Consider the following 22,693-nt stretch of genomic DNA (forward strand, 5'->3'; position numbering starts at 1 on the left):
AATATGTTTTCTCACCAGTGCTGCTCTGATCTTACACCCAGGCGTCTCGTTGGGTCTAAAAATGCGCTGCTGCTGCCAGCGAATATGCAGCAAACAGTAAATGCTGTTTTTTGTAGCAACCACATACACCAAAGTGTGTTCTATTTCAATTACCCTGGAAATGAGGTAAAATTTATTAGCATATTGGGCGGGAGTAATAAAATCAGATTGATATCCGATTTGCCGAGACACATTTATGTGGCCTAATGTAAATGGAACAGTTTTAAAAAATCAGATAGCTATCGGATCAGAGAAAACACATGAAGTGACCGGGTGTAAAAAGGTGTAAAAAATGGAGCGTGACAAAGAAAGAAAGCAAGAAAGAGTATCACAGAGTCTAACTGGAGCTGCTAGATCTCTAGATTTCTCAGGATCCTCACAGATTCAGCCTCATCTCAGGGGAGGTCCAAAATATTCATGGCACAGAAGACAATCGGAGCTGGTACAATATCTGGATGACTTGGGAGGGGTAGAAAGAGAGAAGCAGTGGAGAGGGATTAACGTGTCTGAGCCCCGAACACTATCAGGAAGAGTATTCCAAAGTTTGGGAGCTAAATAAGAAAACGCTCTACCACCTTTAGTAGACTTAGATATTCTGGGAACTAGCAGAAGTCCTGAGTTTTGTGATCTCAGAGAGCGTGAAGGATTGTAACGTGTTAGAAGACTAGTTAGATACATGGGAGCTAAACCATTAAGAGCCTTGTACGTAAGTAGCAGCAGTTTGTGATCAATTCTAAACTTAACAGGTAGCCAGTGTAGAGATGATAAAATTGGGGATATATGGTCATACTTTCTTGTCCTAGTGAGAACTCTGGCAGCTGCATTTTGGACTAACTGTAGCCTATTTATTAAAGATGCAGAACAACCACCTAGTAATGCAAAAACAAAGGACAACAACCAAAAATGGGCTACACAGGTGGAGACCCAGATATGTAGAGAGATAAAACAAAGCTGCAAACTTGACCAAAGTCAACTGGTGAACATTGTGACCGGTGTCGTCCCAGGGAAGAACTGGATATCCATAACAAGAGACGGAAAAGAATATCAAGAAGGAGTTAATATTCCCAGTCATTTTTGGAGTGCTTACTGTTGCACCAATAAGAAAGGACAACTCGTAGCGAGGGCCTACATCGCTGAGCAGGAGAACTTTAAAGTCAAACACTCCAAGATTCAGGACCTGAATACTGAGCTCACTGAACTGTATAAATCAGCTTTCAGTGTGTTTCCAGGATTAGACTTAAAGTAACAAGAATACAGTGTGTGTAAGTGCGTGTGTGTGTGTGTGTGTGTGTGTGTGTGTGTGTGTGTGTGTGTGTGTGTGTGTGTGTGTGTGTGTGTGTGTGTGTTCGAATCAGCAACTTTCCTTTTAGAAACATGTCAAAGCGTCATAAAAATATATGACGTTGTTGAGCTTCTTTTTCTTTTTCTCTTTTGTGCAAAATAATCTTAAAAATAATAAAAGTCTAGTTAGTTTGATTCTCTTGCAATTAAAGCTTCTTATAAACTATATGCAAATATTATGTTAAACAAATTAAGTACATTTATCTCTGTTAATTCTCCTGCAGATCTTTAATAAAACTTCACTATTTCCTGTGAAACTAATGGATTTTGTCGCTTCATTTCATCACACTGAACAGTGACACCTTCTGTACACAGCATTTATTAGTAGTGTCATAGTGAACCAGCAGGTGGCGACATTTCACTACTGTGTACAGAGAGCGTTTTGTGTGTGTGTGTGTGTGTGTGTGTGTGTGTGTGTGTGTGTGTGTGTGTGTGTGTGTGTGTGTGTGTGTGTGTGTGTGTGTGGTTATGTTTGTGTGTGTGCTTCATAATTAATAATAATAAGTGCATTTAATAATCATCTATAAGTAGATTAAGATTTATTCTATAGTTTGAAGGACCTTCAGATCTTTCCAAGTTGGTTCCCTGTGTTCAGATGCCGTCCTGGTCGCTCAATTTAGCGTGTGCTCTCATTTTTATTTATTTATTTATTTTTAATTTCTCCTTTTGCACACACAACATCTGCACTGACCTACAACAGCAGTGTAAACTTTTGTACACCAGTAAACACTAAACTCACCTTTCTGTGTGTTTTGTGATGTTTTATCCATCGACTCGAAGTGACAAATCAGATCCTCTATGACATGGAGGAGAACAATGACAACATGAAGAAAGAAACACAGAGGGAAACACACTGGGGTTCATGACAGGTTAAGGGCCAGATCACACATGTTCAGTCACTGAAGAACAAGATGGTGAACTTGTCATCTGCTATAATAAAACTGTGCATGTCATAAATAAAGCAATTTAAATCTTGATCTTTAATAAAACTTCACTGTTTACTGTGAACATGGAGGATTTTATCTCCTCATGTCACATCATTGGTCTGCTGAGGTTTCAGCTTTTTTAGAAACACACTGAGCTGTTTAACTGTTTAATATTATTATATTCTGTTTAGTGAAATGTTTTCTCAGTATGGTGTGTGTTAAAACCTCAGACCAGTGGAAATTCACACCAGTAGCTTTGTGAAACTTATAAACTGCTGCATGATGTGTATTGAGTTTTGGAGGTGTGAAGTGAGCTGGTGCTAGAAGTCATTAGGGCTTGAAGAACATTTGTATTAATTATATTACAATTAATACACAGTGACCTTCAGCAATAGATAATTCCAGGTTGATGTTTCTGCTGCTTTAGGTGTAGATAAGAGAAGCTTTGAGTCTCCATAAACATTTATTGTGCTATTACAGGAAACATTATTCTAACCACCAAGAAAGTGATTATTTCTCATAACAGCACATCCACAGGTGTTCTATTCCTTTTATACCAGAACATTGTTTACAGTTTTTAACCAGTTACTGAAAGAACCATAATACATCCCATGGTGGTCCAGTGGCAGAGCCTCGTGCTCTAACCACTGTGACCTGGGTTCAATATCCAGGTAGAGAACTAACCCAGTCACTGAGGGGTCAACTACCAGTGCTGTGCCCAAGCCTGGAGAAAATGGGAGGTTTCTGTCATGAAGGGTGTCCTGTGTAAAACCTGTACAAAAGCATTTGTGTGGATGAGATGATCTGCAGTAGTGACAACAAAAAGTGATCAGCTGAAGGACAACGACAACTGAATGTAGTTTCACATCATACACTTAATTAGTTTATAATTATAATTAACCTTGTTGAATGTCTGTGAAACCTTTTAGCAGCTCCAGCATAACCAGCTGTGTTGTGTATGTTGGTGTCAGTACAGTCTCTGGATACTGAGGCTGATGGCATGGGGAAGAAGCTGTTACTGTGAGGGTCTGATGGTTTCATGACCAATTTTCCAGGGGGTGAAGATATTGCATGAGGGTCGTCCACCATCTGCTGCTGATATCTTTGCAGCTGCATCATTTGGTGTAAATGCTTTCACCTTTGTACACTGAGAGACTTGGCAGTGCTGATGTGTGTGTAAGATGTTAGTTTCATCATCGACCTCACTGTAACATGTGACCAGTGTACGTGACAGCAGTGTTATAAAAAGATGAGTATCTGATACAGGAGAGCGAGAGACCAGCCAGTTCTTCTAGAGATAAAGATCTCTGTACAAAGATCTCCTCCTGTGATCATCTCACATCTTCTACTGAACTCCAACATCAAGTTCCAGCAGCTTGTGGTGAGAAAATCTTATTCTCTCTCTCTCTCTCTCTCTCTCTCTCTCTCTCTCTCTCTCTCTTATTTTGGGGGAAAAATCTATTCTATCTGATTGTCTTTTTTAAATAACATTAACAAAGGTACAGATTCGAAACCAAGTTTTACTTCAACTAGCAGACTGAAGAGTTTCCTAACTTAGAACAGGACCAGAAAACACCAGAAAACACCACAAACACGCGACTGTCTGAATATGAAACTGACTTTACTGCAGGACGAAGCAGCAGCTTATAGCTCAACGGTCTGCGTTCATGATAATCACAATATTCACTTTACTCATCAATATTACTCTATATTACATTACTTCAAGTGCTAATAGTAAATGCAGTAGATAAATCAAACATTTGTGTTGTGGTTCTTCTGTTCACCTTTAGGTCTTCTGGTAGATTTCTGCTCTCCATCACATCATACATACATCAAACCATCCTCACACACTCCACAAACTCCCCCAACGTTTGTCAGGATGAAGCTCCTCGCTTTGGTGCTTTTGCTCTCCTCTTTCTCCTCACTGACCGTGATGGAGGTTGTTAAATCTTTTAAGAATGTATGTAGTGACTTCTTCATCCATACAGCAAATGACATCATCATCCCCACTATCTTCCCTGGACATCAGTATAAGATGATTTGCCAGCGCTGGAAAGACAAATACAGGTTTGCTACCGTGTACGACACTGTGAGGAGGATCCCTGTTTACTCGGCTTACACATTCTTACAGGCAGGAACGACTGTCCGCAGAAATAGTTGGAAATTTGAACCACAGGTCAGTCAGTGTGTTTATTTCATTACTGAATTATTAACATGTGTAATTTTTGAGTAATGAACTAAAGACTAGAAACTGTTAGTGCAGTAAAACACAGTGGACACAGAAAGCAGCAAGTTAATATGATAGATAAATGTGTCTCACTGTTTTATATTTTACTGTTTTATAGTTTTTTTATTTATCATGAAGTGTGTGTTGAGTGAGCTTATTAACATCTTTGTGTTTAATTCACTACTCTTTCATTTGTCCTCCATAACAGCTGGAAAATATTAAAAAATATAAAGACAAGAAAGAGATGATTGTATCCCCGACAAAAAAAGGACAGATAGTTAACCAGGCCGTGAACTCTGATTATTCAGATACAGTGTTTACTAGAGGTCACTTGTTTCCATGCCAGTTTGCTGCTGATCAGGATCAAGCAGATTCCACCTTCACTTTAACTAACGCAGCTCCACAAACACAGAGCAGCAACCAAAATTGGGATAAATGTGTGGAGACCCCGATGCTTAATGAAATTAACCAAGACTGCATACTCAACCAAAATCACCAGGCGTACATTGTGACCGGAGTCGTCCCAGGGAAGAACTGGATACCCATAACAAGAAAAGGAAAAGAATATCAGAAAGGAATTAATATTCCCAGTCATTTTTGGAGCGCTTACTGTTGCACCAGTAACAAAGGACAACTCGTAGCGAGGGCCTACATCGCTGAGCAGGAGAACTTTAAAGTCAAACACTCCAACATTCAGGACCTGAATACTGAGCTCACTGATCTGTATAATGAGATACCTTTTAATGTATTTCCAGGAATAGACTGTAACGAACGTAAATAATAAAGCTGATTAAATATTATGCAGCAAAACACAATGAAAATTCTCTATTATCAAAAAAATTCTTATTTTTAAATGTAGTAATTTGAGGCCTTTATTTACGTCTGCTTTCACAGTCAGATGCACGTCACAGAGAACTGTACAGGAAGTCGACATCTGGATTACTGACAATAACATATCAGGAAGCTAGGCTAGTGCGTTATTATGGTTAGTTATGTGTGTGTGTGTGTGTGTGTGTGTGTGTGTGTGTGTGTGTGTGTGTGTGTGTGTGTGTGTGTGTGTGTGTCTGTTAGAACCAGCAACTTTCCAGTTAGAAACGTGTCAAAGCAGCGTAAAAATATATCACTTTGTTGAGCTTCTTTTTCTCTTTTGTGGAAAATAATCTTAAAAATAATAAAACTCTGGTTAGTTTGATTTTCTTGCAATTAAAGCTTACTATAAATTATGTGCAAATATTATGTTAAAAACCTGAAGTACATTTATCTCTGTTAATTCTCCTGCAGATCTTTAATAAAACTTCACTGTTTCCTGCGAAGCTAATGGATTTTGTCGCTTCATTTCATCACACTGAACAGTGAGTGACACTTTCTTTACACAGCATTCATTAGTAGTGTCGTAGTGAACCAGCAGGTGGCGACATTTCACTACTGTGTACAGGGAGAGCATTTTGTGTCTGTGTGTCTGTGTGTGTGTGTGTGTGTGTGTGTGTGTGTGTGTGTGTGTGCGTGTGTGTGTGTGTGTGTGTGTGTGTGTGTGTGTGTGTGTTTATGTTTGTGTGTGTGTGCTTCATAAGTAGTAATAATAATAATAATAATAATAATAATAATAATAATAATAATAATAATAATAATAATAAGTGCATTTAATAATCATCTATAAGAAGATTAAGATTTATTCTATAGTCTGAAGGACCTTCAGATCTTTCCAAGTTGGTCCCCTGTGTTCAGATGCCGTCCTGGTCACTCCATTTAGAGTGTGCTCTCATTTATTTGTTATTTATTTATTTTTAATTTCTCCTTTTGCACACACAACATCTGCACTGACCTACAACAGCAGTGTAAACTTTTGTACACCAGTAAACACTATACTCACCTTTCTGTGTGTTTTATCCATCGACCCAAAGTGACAAATCAGATCCTCTGTGACATGGAGGAGAACAATGACCACATGAAGAAAGAAACACAGAGAGAAACACACTGGGGTTCATGACAGGCTAAGGGCCAGATGTTCAGTCACTGGAGAACAAGATGGTGAACTTGTCATCTGCTATAATGAAAAACTGTGCATTTGATAAATAAAACAATTTAAATCTTGATTTTTAATAAAAACTTCACTGTTTACTGTGAACATGGAGGATTTTATCTCCTCGTGTCACATCATCAATCTGCTGAGATTTCAGCTTTTTTTAGAAACACACTGAGCTGTTTAACTGTTTAATATTATTATATTCTGTTTAGTGAAATGTTTTCTCAGTATGGTGTGTGTTAAAACCACAGAGCAGTGGAAATTCACACCAGTGGCTTTGTGAAACTTGATGTTTATTGCAGTTTGGAGGTGTGAAGTGAGCTGGTGGTAGAAGACATTAGAGCTTGAAGAACATTTCTACAACAATTAATAAACAGTGACCTTCAGCAATAGATTATTCCAGGTTGATTGTGATTATTCTGATGCTTTAGGTGAAGATAAGAGAAGCTTTGAGTCTCAGTGAACTAACCCTTATTGTGCTATTACAGGAAAATAATCCACAACAGGGCGGTGTGAGGCACATGAAGTGAAGTGAAACTACTCTAACCACCATGAAAGTGATTATTTGTCATAACACACATCCAATGGGGTTCAATTTCCAGGTAGAAAACTAACCCAGTCACTGAGTGGTTAACTATCAGTGCTGGGCCCAAGCCTGGAAAAAAAGTACAGCCATTTATTCATTCATTTATTCACATCATTATTGTGTTGGTCCCCCTTTTTCTGCCAAACAGCTCTGACCTGTCGAGGTCATAGGCCAAGGTGTTAACAGCAGATCCATTAAGTTGTGAGGTTTGTATCAGACTTGTTTGTTTAGCCCAATTCAACACCTCAAACTCCTTGCTGTGCTCCTCAGGCATCAGCTTGGGCTATGGGCTTGGGCTTGGGCTTGGGCTTGCAGCCCATACACAACAAACTGTGATACACAGTGTATTCTGACACCTTTCCATCAAAACCCATATTAACTTCTTTAGCAAATTGTTTCCAAACCAATTTGCTGCTGATCAGACTGACAGATTCCACCATCAGATTTATCTATATAATGTGTCAGACGCAGGGCAGCAAGGGAGAACACAGACTGAAGGCAGGATACAGAAGACAAAGCAGATCATTACCGGCTACATTGAATACAAGTTCTTACTTCTACTACTGCTGAGGCTGGCTCCCTCCTAGAATTTTCTCCTGGTGAGTGAAGAGTCAGAGGGCAATCTTGATTGGTTCCTCTGTTGTTGGCATGCTTTTATATGCCCCGCCTTGCGTCCACAGCCACACTTAGACGTTATACCAATGGTGCTGAAGCTCCTCTGTTTTTTCAGCCTCTGTGTGCACTATGAAGGGGAGGATTTAGCAGCCCCCGACCACTGTAGTAGCACAGGTACACTTGCGATGATGTGGCAATGGGCATAGAGTACTATATATCAATGAGGCACTGTAAGGCAGTAAGGGCCCCATGTAGGCCGTTGGGAGAACCCTTGCCATTATCCATTAGTTAGGTCCAAAGTTGAGATGAACCGGGCCCTCCCAAGGTGCTGCACAAGCACCACAAACAAAACACAGCAATGAAGAATGGGAAGCATGAGTAGACACACAGATTAAGGGAGTGATAAACAATAAATGCAAGCCAAATCATTCAAACCTGTCTATTATAGTAACCCGAGTAGTGGCAGGGAATAATTATATAGCCATAAGGAGAAAGTAAGCTTAGAGTTTTGTCTAGAGTTTTAACATTCCCAGTTTTTCCTGGACTGCATTCTGCTGTTCAATCTGATCGAAACATCAGAAGCTTACATCGCTCTGCCAAACGAACCGAACAACAAATCTTATGAAATAAGGTATATGAGTGTTTAGAAACACACTGAGCTGTTTAACTGTTTAACTTTTTTTTTAATTCTGTTTAGTCAAATGGGTTTTTTTCTCAGTATGGTGTGTGTTAAGACCACAGACCAGTGGGAATTCACACCAGTGGAAAATCACACCTGTAGCTTTGTGAAACCTTTAAACTGCTGCATGATGTTTATTGAGGTTTGGAGGTGTGAAATGAGCTGGTGATAGAAGAAGATAGAGCTTGAAGCTGCTTTAGTTGTAGATAAGAGAAGCTTTGACACTCAGTGAAAATTTATTGTGTTATTACAGGAAAATAATCCACAACAGGACGGTGTGTTGCGCGTGAAGTGAAGTGGAATTATTCTAACCACCATGGAAGTGATTATTTCTCATAACAGCACATCCACAGGTGTTCTATTACTCTTATACCAGTATGTTGTTTACAGTTTTTCACCAGTTACTGAATGACCCATTACATGTCCAATGGTGGTCCGATGGTGGCAGGGACTCGCGCTCTAACCACTGTGACCTGGGTTCAATTTCCAGGTAGAGAACTAACACAGTCACTGACCTGGAGAAAATGGGAGGTTTCTGTCATGAAGGGTGTTCTGTGTAAAACCTGTACAAAAGCATATCTGTTTATGAGATGATCTGCATTAGTGACCACAAAGAGTGATCAGCTGAAGGGCAACGACAACTGAATGTAGTTTCACATCATACACTTCATTAGCTTATAATTATAATTAACCTTGTTGAATGTCTGTGAAACCTTTCAGCAGCTCCAGCATAACCAACTGTGTTGTGTATGTTGGTGTCAGTACAGTCTCTGGATACTGAGGCTGATGGCATGGGGAAGAAGCTGTTACTGTGAGGGTCTGATGGTTTCATGACCAATTTTCCAGAGGGTGAAGATTTTGCATGAGGGTCGTCCACCATCTGCTGCTGATATCTTTGCTGCTGTATCATGTGGTGTAAAAGCATTCACCTTGCTCACTGAGAGACTGGGCAGTGCTGATGTGTGTGTAAGGTGTTAGTTTCATCATCAACCCCTCTGTAACACGTGACCAGTGTACGTGACAGCAGTGTTACAAAAAGGTGAGTATCTGGGACAGGAGAGCGAGAGGCCAGCCAGTTCTTCTACAGATAAAGATCTCTACAAAGATCTCCTCCTGTAATCATCTCACATCTTCTACCGAACTCCAACATCAAGTTCCAGCAGCTTGTGGTGAGAAAATCTTATTCTGTTATCAGTTTGAGTTTGATTAGAGTTTGATATATAACTCGCTGATACGTAAGTCACTGTCTTAGTGAGACGAGTACAGCTCTCAGGAAAATCCTGGATTTCAATTATATCAATTATTTTAATTCTTTTCAATTCAATTCAATTCAAGTTTATTTGTATAGCGCTTTTTACAATAGACATTGTCTCAGAGCAGCTTTACAGAACATAAACATAGAGCAGAAGGTAAACATAATTAACGATAAAGGAAATAACAAATAATAAAACTAAAAGAATTGACAGAATAAAATTCTAGATTATTATTAGATGTATATAGTTCACAGTGTGTATGTATTTATTCCCCTATGAGCAAGTCTGAGGTGACTCAGGCAGCAGTGGCAAGGAAAAACTCCCTTAAATTGGAAAAGGAAGAAACCTTGATAGGAACCGGACTCAAGGGGGAACCCATCCTCATATGGGTGACACTGGGGGTGTGATTGTAATATACAGTCAGTTAAATGTTGTATTGGTGTAAGGATCATGGACTTCGGATCTCCTTAGTATCACAGAGTCTAACTGGAGATGTCTCCGGATTCTTAGAGTCGGCCTCGGCTCAGTGGACGTCCAAAGGCTTCGTCACACAGAGGACGTTGGGAGCTGGTACAGTGTCTGGGTGCCTCGGGATGGGTACAAAGAGAGTAGCAGTGGAAAGGGATTAACATATTTGCTGTTCATAAAAATGCGCTGGTCTGATGTACTGGTGCATGATATTATGGGATGTATTATGTGTACGCCTGACTAAAGAGATGAGTTTTTAATCTACATTTAAACTGGGAAAGTGTGTCTGAGCCCCGAATACTATCAGGAAGACTATTCCAAAGTTTGGGAGCTAGATAAGAAAACGCTCTACCACCTTTAGTAGACTTAGATATTCTGGGAACTAGCAGAAGTCCTGAGTTTTGTGATCTCAGGGAGCGTGAAGGATTGTAACGTGTTAGAAGACTAGTTAGATACATGGGAGCTAAACCATTAAGAGCCTTGTACGTAAGTAGCAGCAGTTTGTAATCAGTTCTAAACTTAACAGATAGCCAGTGTAGAGATGATAACATTGGGGTTATATGGTCATACTTTCTTGTCCTAGTGAGAACTCTGGCAGCTGCATTTTGGACTAACTGTAGCCTATTTATTAAAGATGCAGGACAACCACCTGGTAATGCATTACAATAGTCCAGTCTAGAGGTCATGAAGGCATGAACTAGCTTCTGAGCATCAGATAAAGACAGGATGTTTCTCAGCTTGGCAATATTTCTAAGGTGGAAGAAGGCTGTTTTGGTAGTATGGGCGATATGATTTTTAAGTTGCTGTCTAATATAACACAGAGGTCTTTCACTGTCGAGCTACTAGTAACAGTACATCCCTCTAAATGGAAGTTAAATTGTGAGAGTTTCTGTGCACTGGTTTTTGGACCTATGAATAGTATTTCTGTCTTATCGGAGTTTAACAATAGAAAATTACAGCTCATCCAGTCTTTTATCTCTCTAAGGCATTGAGTTAATTCGGACACTTTGGCTATTTCATCTGGTTTTGATGAGATATATAACTGTGTGTCGTCAGCATAGCAGTGGAAACTAATCCCATAGATAGATAGATAGATAGATAGATAGATAGATAGATAGATAGATAGATAGATAGATAGATAGATAGATAGATAGATAGATAGATAGATAGATAGATTGATAGATTGATTGTTTGATTGATTATGGGTTGAAGCACTGAATCTGTATCTGAGAACTCTTGTGTTATTTTGTCCCTTGCAGATTTCTGCTCTCCTTCTCTCACACTCACTCATCAAACTCTTCCTCATCACACACTTCACACATACTCGTCACACTTCACACACTCCTCATAACATACTCCTGATCACACACCCCTCACACTCTTCCTCATCACACACTCACCCACTGTGTGTCAGGATGAAGTTCCTCGCTCTGGTGCTCCTGCTCTCCTCTTTCTCCTCACTGACCCTGATGGAGGTTGTTAATTCTTTTAATGAGTCATGTAATGACTTCTTCATCCAGAATGAAAATGACATCATCATCCCCACTATTTTCCCTGGATGTCAGTATAAGATGATTTGTCAGCGCTGGGAAAACAAATCCATGTTTGCCACCGTGTACGACACTGTGAGGAGGATCCCTGTTTACTCGGCTTACACATTCTTACAGGCAGGAAGAACTATCCGCAGAAATAGGTGGAAAATTGAACCACAGGTCAGTCAGTGTGTTTATTTCATTACTGATTCATTAACATGTGTAATATTTGAGTAATGAACTAAAGACTAGACACTGTTAGTGCAGTAAAACACAGTGGACACAGAGAGCAGCAAGTAAATACGATAGTTAAATGTGTCTCACTGTTTTATATAGTTTTTTATTTATCATGAAGAGTGTGTTGAGTGAGCTGATTAACATCTTTGTGTTTAATTCACTACTCTTTCATTTGTCCTCCATAACAGCTGGAAGATATTGAAGAATATAGAAACTTGACAGAGATGATTGTATCCCCGAGAGAAGCAGGACAGATATTTAACCAGGCCGTGTACTCTGATTATACAGGTACAGGGTTTACTAGAGGTCACATGTTTCCACATATGTTTGCTGCTGATCAGGATCAAGCAGATTCCACCTTCACTTTAACTAACATAGCTCCACAAACACAGGGCAGCAACGACAAATGGGCTAAACAAGTGGAGGAACCGATGCTTAATGAAATAAAACAAGACTGCATACTCAACCAAAATCACTCGGCGTACATTGTGACTGGAGTCGTCCCAGGGAAGAAATGGATATCCATAACAAGAGACGGAGAAGAATATCAGGAAGGAATTAACATTCCCAGTCATTTTTGGAGCGCTTACTGTTGCACGAATAAAAAGGATCCTAATAAATTCATAGCGGGGGCCTACATCACTAAGCAGGAGAGCTTTAATCTCAGACGCCCCAATATTCACCACCTGAATACTGAGCTCACTAAACTGTATAATAAGAAGATACGTTTTAATGTGTTTCCAGGAATAGACTGTAAAAAACGTAAAAAAATAAAGATCTTTAAAAAAAGATTAGATCTTATGCAGCAAAAAACATTGAATATTCTCTATTATCAAAAAAATTATTATTTTTAAATGTAGTAATTTGAGACCTTTATTTACGTCTGCTTTCACACTCAGCCAGCGCACGTCACAGAGAACTGTACAGGAAGTCGACATCTAGATTACTGACAATAACATATCAGTTCTAGTGAGGAAGCTAGGCTAGTGTGTTATTATGGTTAGTTATGTGTTTGTGCGAGTGTGTGTGTGTGTGTGTGTGTGTGTGTGTGTGTGTGTGTGTGTGTGTGTGTGTGTGTGTGTGTGTCTGTCTGTCTGTCTCTTAGTATCAGCAACTTTCCTGTTAGAAACGTGTCAAAGCAGCATAATATATCACTTTGTTGAGCCTCTTTTTCTCTTTTGTGCAAAATAATCTTAAAAATGATAAAACTGGTTAGTTTGATTCTCTTGCAATTAAAGCCTCTTATAAATTATGTGCAAATATTATGTTAAAAACCTGAAGTACATTTATCTCTGTTAATTCTCCTGCAGATCTTTAATAAAACTTCACTATTTGCTGTGAAACTAATGGATTTTGTCGCTTCATTTCATCACACTGAACAGTGACACTTTCTGTACACAGCATTTATTAGTAGTGTCGTAGTGAACCAGCAGGTGGCGACATTTCACTGTGTACAGAGAGACCATTTTGTGTGTGTGGGTGTGTGTGTGTGTGTGTGTGTGTGTGTGTGTGTGTGTGTGTGTGTGTGTGTGTGTGTGCTTCATAAGTAATAATAATAATAATAATAATTATAATAATAATAATAATAATAATTGCATTTAATAATCATCTATAAGAAGGTTAAGATTTATTCTAAAGTTTGAAGGACCTTCATATCTTTCCAAGTTGGTCCCCTGTGTTCAGATGCCGTCCTGGTCACTCCATTTAGAGTGTGCTCTCATTTATTTGTTATTTATTTATTTTTAATTTCTCCTTTTGCACACACAACATCTGCACTGACCTACAACAGCAGTGTAAACTTTTGTACACCAGTAAACACTAAACTCACCTTTCCGTGTGTTTTATCCATCGACTCAAAGTGACAAATCAGATCCTCTGTGACATGGAGGAGAACAATGACCACATGAAGAAAGAAACACAGAAGGAAACACACTGGGGTTCATGACAGTTTAAGGGCCAGATCACGATGAACTTGTCATCTGCTGTAATGAAAAACTGTGCATGTGATAAATAAAACAATTTAAATCTTGATCTTTAATAAAACTTCACTGTTTACTGTGAACATGGAGGATTTTATCTCCTCATGTCACACCATCCATCTGCTGAGGTTTCAGCTTTTTTAGAAACACACTGAGCTTTTTAACTGTTTAATATTATTATATTCTGTTTAGTGAACTGTGATGGGTTGGCACTCCGTCCAGGGTGTATCCTGCCTCGATGCCCGATGACGCCTGAGATAGGCACAGGCTCCCCGTGACCCGAGAAGTTCGGATAAGTGGTAGAAAACGAACGAATGTTTAGTGAAATGTTTTTTCAGTATGGTGTGTGTTAAAACCTCAGACCAGTGGAAATTCACACCAGTAGCTTTGTGAAACTTGTAAACTGCTGCATGATGTTTAATGAGTTTTGGAGGTGAGAAGTGAGCTGGTGCTAGAAGACATTAGAGCTTGAAGAACATTTGTATTAATTATATTACAATTAATACACAGTGACCTTCAGCAATAGATAATTCCAGGTTGATGTTTCTGCTGCTTTAGGTGTAGATAAGAGAAGCTTTGAGTCTCCATGAACATTTATTGTGTTATTACAGGAAAAATTATTCTAACCAGCAAGAAAGTGATTATTTCTCATAACAGCACATCCACAGGTGTTCTATTCCTTTTATACCAGAACGTTGTTTACAGTTTTTAACCAGTTACTGATATCTTTGCAGCTGCATCATTTGGTGTAAAAGCTTTGTACACTGAGAGACTGGGCCGTGCTGATGTGTTTATAAGGTGTTAGTTTCATCTTCAACCCCACTGTAACATGTGACCAGTGTACGTGACAGCATTGTTATAAAAAGGTCAGTATCTGAGAGAGGAGAGCGAGAGACCAGCCGGTTCTTCTACAGAGAAAGATCGCTGTACAAAGATCTCCTCTTGTGATCATCTCACATCTTCTACTGAACTCCAACATCAAGTTCCAGCAGCTTGTGGTGAGAAAATCTCTCTCTCTCTCTCTCTCTCTCTCTCTCTCTCTCTCTCTCTCTCTCTCTCTCTCTCTCTCTCTCTCTATCTCTCGCTCTCTCTCTCTCTTATTTTGGGGGAAAAATTCAATTCTATCTGATTGTCTTGTTTAAATAACATTAACAAAGGTACAGATTTGAAACCAAGTTTTACTTCAACTAGCAGACGGAAGAGTTTCCTAAATTAGAACAGGACCAGAAAACACCACAAACACCCGACTGTCTGAATATGAAACTGACTTTACTGCAGGACGAAGCAGCAGCTTGTAGCTCAACGGTCTGCGTTCATGACGATCACAATATTAACTTTACTCATCAATATTACTCTATATTACATTACTTCACTTTACTCATCAATATTACTCTATATTACATTACTTCACTTTACTCATCAATATTACTCTATATTACATTACTTCAAGTGCTGATAGTAAATGCAGTTCAACTTTAGGTCTTCTGGTAGATTTCTTCTCTCCATCACCTCATACATACATCACACCATCCTCACACACTTCTCACACACTCCACACACTCCCCCACCGTGTGTCAGGATGAAGCTCCTCGCTCTGGTGCTCCTGCTCTCCTCTTTCTCCTCACTGACCGTGATGGAGGTTGTTAATTCTTTTAAGGGTGTATGTAGTGACTTCTTCATCCACAAAGAAAATGACATCATCATCCCCACAGTCTTCCCTGGAGATCAGTGTAAGACGATTCGCCAGCGCTGGAAAAACAAATACAGGTTTGCCACCGTGTACGACACTGTGAGGAGGATCCTTGTTTACTCGGCCTACACATTCTCAGGGAGAGAACAGAAGAGCCGCAGCAATGAGTGGAAAATTGAACCTCAGGTCAGTCAGTGTGTTTATTTCATTACTGAATCATTAACATGTGTAATATTTAAGTAATGATCTAAAGACTAGACACTGTTAGTGCAGTAAAACACAGTGGACACAGAGAGAAGCAAGTTAATACGATAGTTAAATGTGTCTCACTGTTTTATATAGTTTTTTATTTATCATGAAGAGTGTGTTGAGTGAGCTGATTAACATCTTCGTGTTAAATTCACTACTCTTTCATTTATCCTACATAACAGCTGAAAAATATTGAAGATTATAAAAACTTGAAAGAGATTATTGTATCCCCGATTGAATTTATTTAACCAGGCTGTGGATTCTGATTATTCACCTCCAGCAATTACTAGAGGACACGTGTTTCCATATCAGTTTGCTGCTGATCAGGAACAAGCAGATTCCACCTTCACTTTATCTAACGCAGCTCCACAAACAGAGGACAGCAACCAAAAATGGGCTACACAGGTGGAGAAGCCGATACATAAAGAGATAAAACAGGGCTGCAAACTTGACCAAAGTCAAGTGTACTTTGTGACCGGAGTCGTCCCAGGGAGGAACTGGATATCCATAACAAGAGATGGAAAAGAATATCAAGCCGGAATTAACATTCCCAGTCATTTTTGGAGCGCTTACTGTTGCACCAATAACAAAGAACAACTCGTAGCGAGGGCCTACATCGCTGAGCAGGAGAACTTTAAAATCACTAAACATTTTAATAAAGACTCCAACATTCAGGACCTGAATACTGAGCTCACTAAACTGCATTGTTTACCCTTCAGTGTGTTTACAGGATTAGACTTAACGTAACATGAATACAGTGTGTGTGAGTACGTGCATGCAGTCGTGCGTGTGTGTGTTAGAATCAGCAACTTTCCTGTTAGAAACATGTCAAAGCATCATAAAAATATATCACTTTGTTGAGCTTCCTTTTCTTTTTCTCTTTTGTGCAGAATAATTTTAAAAATAATAAAACTCTGGTTAGTTTGATTCTCTGGCAATTAAAGCTTCTTATAAACAATATGCAAATATTATGTTAAATGAAATACATACATTTATCTCTGTTAATTCTCCTGAAGATCTTTAATAACATTTCACTGTTTGCTGTGAAACTAATGGATTTTGTCGCTTCATTTAATCAGACTGAACAGTGACACTTTCTGTACACAGCAGTAGTGTCATAGTGAACCAGCAGGTGGCGACATTTCACTACTGTGTACAAAGCGAGTGTTGTGTGTGTGTGTGTGTGTGTGTGTGTGTGTGTGTGTGTGTGTGTGTGTTTGCTTCATAAGTAGTAGTAGTAGTAATAATAATATTAATAATAATAATAATAATAATCAAGTCAAGTCAAGTCGTCTTAGCCACATACAGTAAAGTGCAACTGTGCAACCTGGTGAAAACAGTGCAGGACAAGACAAACAAGACAGTGCAGGACAAAAGACAGTGCAGGACAAAAAACAGTGCAGACATAAAGTTACAAGACAATACAAAAAGTACAAAAAATGCAATACACAAAAGACAATAAACAGTAACAGAAACAGCGCCGACCGACCGATGTATATACTGAATGTTCAAACAATATTTCATGCAGTAACATTAGAACGAACACAGTTTCTTAGCAGCAGGTCCTTTGGATTACTGTATATTATATTACGGCTTGTGGGAAGAAACTGTTGTGAGGGCCCGAATGCTTCGGTACCTTTTTCCAGACGGCAGGAGGGTGAAGAGTGTGTGTGAGGGGTGTGTGGGTTGAAGAGTGTGTCTGGGGGGTGTGTGGTGTCATCGACAATGCTGTTGGCTTTGCGGATGCAGCGTGTGGTGTAAGTGTCCATGAAAGAGGGAAGAGAGACACCAATGATCTTCTCCGCTGTCCTCTCTATCCGCTGCAGTGTTTTGCTATATGAGATGGTACGGTTCCCAAACCAGACAGTGATGCAGCTGCTCAGGATGCTCTCAGTGGTCCCTCTGTAGAACATGGTCAGGATGGGGGGGAGGGAGATGTGGATTTCTCAGCCTTCGTTGGAAGTAGAGACGCTGCTGGGCTTTCTTGGTGATGGAGCTGGTGTTGAGTGACCAGGTGAGGTTCTCCGCTAGATGAACACCAAGAAATTTGGTGCTCTTGACGATCTCTACAGATGATCCGTCGATGTTCAGCAGAGAGTGCTCTCCTGAAGTCCACAACCATCTCTTTAGTTTTGTCCACATTCAGAGAAAGGTTGTTGGCTCTACACCAGGCAGTTAGTTGTTGCACCTCCTCCCTGTATGCTGACTCGTCGTTCTTGTTGATGAGACCCACCATAGTTGTGTCATCGGCGAACTTAATAATATGATTCGATCTGTGCATTGTTGCACAGTCGTGAGTCAGCAGAGTGAACAGCAGTGGACTGAGCACGCAGCCTTTGGGAGCTCCAGTGTTCAGTGTGGTGGTAATAATAATAATAATAATAATAATAATAATAATAATAATAATAAGTGAATTTAATAATCATCTATAAGAAGATTAAGATTTATTCTATAGTTTGAAGGACCTTCAGATCTTACCAAGTCACAGGTCCCCTGTGTTCAGATGCCGTCCTGGTCGCTCCATTTAGAGTGTACTACCATTTATTTGTTATTTATTTTTATTTATTGTTATTTATTTTTAATTTCTCCTTTTGCACACACAACATCTGCACTGACCTACAAAAGCAGTGTAAACTTTTTTCACCAGTAAACACTATACTCACCTTTCCATGTGTTTTGTGATGTTTTATCCATCGACTCGAAGTGACAAATCAGATCCTGTGACATGGAGGAGAACGTCTCTAGGTTACGACCGTAACCCTAGTTCCCTGAGGAACGAGACGCTGCGTCGAAACGCTATGGGAACGCCCTCTGCGTGACCACGCTCTGAACCATGTGTGTAACCAATAGGCGTTTGGACGTGACGTCATCGGCGGGTGACGTCGCAAAAACAGGAAGCTACAAATGGCTGCGAGATGGACAAGACACTAGCTCCTATGAGAGAAGGTAAGCGCCACAGGGATGCAGGGAGTGTGGCACGGAGACGCAGCGTCTCGTTCCTCAGGGAACTAGGGTTACGGTCGTAACCTAGAGACGTTCCCTTTCGGGACTCGAGCTGCGTCGAAACGCTATGGGAACAAGTGTCCGATCACGCCACACTGACCAGACCCTGTTTAGAGACAGCACGTAGGACAGAGGAGCCCGGGGTGGCTCTTAGGTCAAGGTCATAGAACATGACAAAGGTCAGCGGGGTGGACCAACCTGCAGTGTCACAGATTTGGAGTCTTGGAGTGCCACTCCAGCGGACCAGGCCATAGAGGCTGCCACACTCCGGGTGGAGTGAGCTCGGACCCAAAAGCGGTGTGGGGAGGCCAGAGGACTCATGAGCCGACAAAATCACATCCACTACCCATCTGCTCAACGTCTGCTTAGCGGCCGGGAAACCCTTCCTGTTAGGGCCGTAGCAGACGAGCAGCTGCTCCAACTTTCTCCACGGACTCGTCCTGCGGAGGTAAGTGACCAGTGCTTGCACTGGAAACAGTCGGTTCTGTCGTTCCTGTTCGGGGGCTGTAAACGGAGGATGGCAGAATGCCTGCAACACGACAGGTCATGAGGGGGCCGAAGGCACCTTCGGTACGTACCCAGGTTTCGGATAGAGAAACACTCTGACCATGCCAGGGGCAAACTCCAGGCGAGAAGGGGCCACGGACAAGGCCTGCAGATCCCCGATCCTCTTCAGGGAGGAAATCGCCAAAAGGAAGGTGGTCTTAATAGACAGAAACTTAAGGGCCACTTCGGTCAATGGCTCGAAGGGGGGCTCCGATAGAGCTGCCAGCACAACTGCCAGATCCCAGACAGGCACTCTGGGTCACATCCCGGGCCTCAGACTCCGGCCGCCGCAGAGGAAACGTGTCACCAATGGGTGCCTACCCAGCGACTGCCCCGCTGGTGGGGTGCTATATGCCACGATTGTGGACACGTAAACCTTCAGGGTCAAGGGGGTTAACCCAGTGGCAAACTGTTCCTGTAAGAACTCCAGAACTGAGCCGATCGGGCAGTTAACTGGTTCCAGGCCATGGTGCTCACACCATGACGTAAACAGTCACCATCGTGCGGCGTATGACCTCCTCGTGGAGGAAGCACTGGAGTGGAGAAGGGTCTCTACTACCGAGGTAGTGAGACCAGCCGCTATGAACTGTGCCCCCTCAGGGGCCACAGCCACAGCCTCCACAGCTCTGGGCGGGGTTCACCAGAGTTCTGCCCGCCTGTGAGAGGAGATCCTAACGGGGCTGGGTGAGAGAGGGAGAACCAAAAGGGACAATGCGAGGTCTCCCGGGTCACAAACAGATCCACCTGGGCTCTGAAGAACCTCTGCCATATGACGTGGACGCCATTCCCCAGGCCTCGGCCCCTGCCTCGACAGGGCATCTGCTCTGACATTCAACCGTCCGAGGATATAAATGGCCCTCAAAGAGAGGAGTCTGTCCCGAGACCACAAGAGGATCGCTCGTGCTAGCTTGTACAAAGGGCAAGATCAGAGGGCCCCTTGGTGGTTGATGTACAGTAGGAGACCACCGCAATATTGTCCATTTGGACCAATACGTGGCGATTTCCAGGAGGAAGTGTTTTAACCCCAAAAACACCGCCATCATCTCTAGGCAATTTTTGTGCCACGAGAGACGTGGGCCGCTCCACAGACCCTGGACGGAGTGCCCACTCATGACCGTACCCCACCCCGTGAGGCAAGCGTCCGTCGTTAGCGTCACGCGACGACATGGAGCCCCCAACATGGGGCCTTGGGACAGAAACGTTCGGCCTTTCCAAACATCCAAGGCTCGAAGGGCACGCCGCGAGACCTTGATGGAACGATATGGGTTTCCCCCTGAGAGAAAACCCCCTGCCCCAGAGCCACCACAGGAGGGGCCTCATGTGCAGGAGGCCAAGCGGGATTATGCTGGATGCCGCTGCCATGAGCCCTAGCAGCCTCTGGACCTGCTTCACAGTAAGTGGCTGGCCTTTCCGCACTCTCCTGAACGAGGTTAGGCCGAACAGGAGGAACCAATATTGGTGAGCTTTGTCCTCGAAAGCAAACCTCAGGAACCTCCTGTGTGCAGGAAGGATGGAAACGTGAAAGTATGTGTCTTCCAGATTTAATGTGACAAACCAGTCCCCAGTCCTGATCTGAGTCACGACCTCCTCGAGGGTGAGCATCCTGAACCTGAGCCTCTTGAGAGAGCAGTTCAAGGAGCCGTCCTCTATGATCCGCAGGACCCACAGGGAGACTCCTGGCAGCTCCTCCCAAGCTGTCAGAAAGTTCCTCAGGGGAACCAGCCCCTCGGGGCTGGCCTCTGACCCACTCAGAGCAGCTGAGGCCGAGCCCTGTAGCTGATGGCGCCTCGCAAGAGGCGGCGGACCCTCCCCCTCCACAACGAACCTTCGGGTGGAAAGGTGGGGAGCGAACCGCTGGAGGGAAGCTACACCCTGAGGCACATCCTGTGTGCGTTGATACCTCCTGAGAGGCGGCGGGTCTCCCCCATCCGTACCGAGACTTTGGGAGGAAGTGGAGGGAGGTACCAACTGGCAGGGGGCTGTGCTCTGGAGCACATCTTGTGGCAGAGCCAACGGCCTAGCGCCCCGTGGTGCAGGGGAGGGATGGGCACCGTAACGTGAGGTGTGCCCCATCCCCCCAACCGTAGTCTGACAGGGTCTACACACCACTGCCCATTTGTCAGAGGCGAGGGTGACCCTCAGGTCATCCTGCTCCTTCTTGGGCCCAGAGCATTGCCTTGGGCCCTTAGGCCCCGCCCACGGAGATCGGGTGACCATGCTCTGTTTCTGGGCCTCACGGTGCCCGAAAGGACCAGGCTGGGGCTGCCGCCGAACAGCCCCACGAGATCGCCGAGGGAGGTACTGCTGAAACGCAGCTGACTGCTTTTCAGCTGACTCCTGGAATTTGTTTACAACCGTCGTCACAATGTCGCCAAACAGTCCAGGAGAAGCCATTGGTGCGTCCAACAGCACAGCTCAATCCTTGTCCGGGAGGTCAGACAAGGTGAGCCACAGATGCCTTTCAGTGGCCACCAGGGCCGCCATGGACCGACCAACGGCCCGCGCCGTGTGTTTCATGGCCCGAAGAGTCAAGTCAGCGGTCCGACGCAACTCCTCAATATCAGCGGTCCTGGAGCTAAGTTCCTCACCCAAATCTCGAAGCAGGTCAGCCTGGTATGCATGCAACACACCCATGGTGTGCAGACAGCCCGTGGCTTGACCTGCTGCCGTGTAAGCCTTCCCCACTAAGGCCAACGTAGCATGTAGACCCTTAGTAGGGAACACCGGGGCCTTTAGCAATGATGCTATGCTAGGGGAGAGTTAGCTAGCCAGCATCTCTTCCACAACTGGCATCGCCCCGTAGCCGCACGCCTTAGCCCCAACCACATTCCTGTAAAGCGAGAAGTGACTAGGAGAAGTGCGCGTAGAGTACGGGGTTTTCCAGGATCTGGACACCTCGGCATGTAGACTGGGAAAAAATTGCAGGCTCTGGGATCTGGCAGTTGTGCTGGCAGCTCTATCGGAGCCCCCCTGAGGAAGTGACACAGGGCGCAGGAAACGCTCATCCAGCTTACTGGGTGAGCGTTGCTTCTGCTGCTCCACTGGCCAATCTAAATCCAGCTTGGCTACGGCTCGTGTCACGACCTCGAGGAGCTCCTCATACAGCACAGGCTGTGAGGAGCCCACGGGCTCGCTAGCATCCATCAGCTATCCTTCCTCGGAGGGAGAGACATGTAATGCCACGCTGCTCGCGCCGGGAGAAGAGGCAGCCATCGGGCCTGCTTCTCCTCGAGAGCCGGAGCTCGATTCAGCAGACGAGGCTGGAGAGGACTCATCCGCCTACAATCTCACTGCTAAATC

The 22,693-nt window shown here is 42.9% G+C and overlaps 3 protein-coding genes across 5 annotated transcripts; all 3 read left to right on the plus strand.

The window, feature by feature from the left end:
- The first annotated feature begins 3,569 nt into the window (after positions 1 to 3,569).
- Positions 3,570 to 5,808, plus strand: LOC113663334 (endonuclease domain-containing 1 protein-like). The gene is made up of 3 exons (XM_027178553.2): positions 3,570 to 3,687; positions 4,097 to 4,482; positions 4,742 to 5,808. Exons 2-3 carry the CDS (start codon positions 4,186 to 4,188, stop codon positions 5,312 to 5,314), a joined length of 870 nt encoding a protein of 289 aa, XP_027034354.2. The 5' UTR covers positions 3,570 to 3,687; positions 4,097 to 4,185; the 3' UTR covers positions 5,315 to 5,808.
- A 2,660-nt stretch (positions 5,809 to 8,468) lies between these two features.
- On the plus strand, positions 8,469 to 13,264 carry LOC113663327 (endonuclease domain-containing 1 protein-like). 3 transcript variants are annotated; one of them, XM_047813122.1, is made up of 4 exons: positions 8,469 to 9,605; positions 11,417 to 11,869; positions 12,115 to 12,214; positions 12,319 to 13,264. In XM_047813122.1, the coding sequence occupies exons 2-4, from the start codon at positions 11,573 to 11,575 to the stop codon at positions 12,339 to 12,341; spliced, it is 420 nt and encodes a 139-aa protein (XP_047669078.1). In that variant the 5' UTR covers positions 8,469 to 9,605; positions 11,417 to 11,572; the 3' UTR covers positions 12,342 to 13,264. The 3 variants fall into 3 exon arrangements, with proteins under 3 accessions (XP_047669078.1, XP_047669077.1, XP_027034346.2); XM_047813121.1 differs by having other exon boundaries at positions 12,115 to 13,264; XM_027178545.2 differs by lacking the exon at positions 8,469 to 9,605 and having other exon boundaries at positions 11,291 to 11,869; positions 12,115 to 13,264.
- Positions 13,265 to 14,318: 1,054 nt separating this feature from the next.
- LOC125141261 (endonuclease domain-containing 1 protein-like) lies at positions 14,319 to 17,002 on the plus strand. Its single transcript, XM_047814126.1, has 4 exons — positions 14,319 to 14,338; positions 14,789 to 14,903; positions 15,563 to 15,781; positions 16,097 to 17,002. Exons 1-4 carry the CDS (start codon positions 14,319 to 14,321, stop codon positions 16,589 to 16,591), a joined length of 849 nt encoding a protein of 282 aa, XP_047670082.1. The 3' UTR covers positions 16,592 to 17,002.
- Positions 17,003 to 22,693: the final 5,691 nt, after the last annotated feature.

Source organism: Tachysurus fulvidraco, chromosome 5 (genome assembly GCF_022655615.1).
Source record: "Tachysurus fulvidraco isolate hzauxx_2018 chromosome 5, HZAU_PFXX_2.0, whole genome shotgun sequence".
NCBI classification, from domain to species: domain Eukaryota; kingdom Metazoa; phylum Chordata; class Actinopteri; order Siluriformes; family Bagridae; genus Tachysurus; species Tachysurus fulvidraco.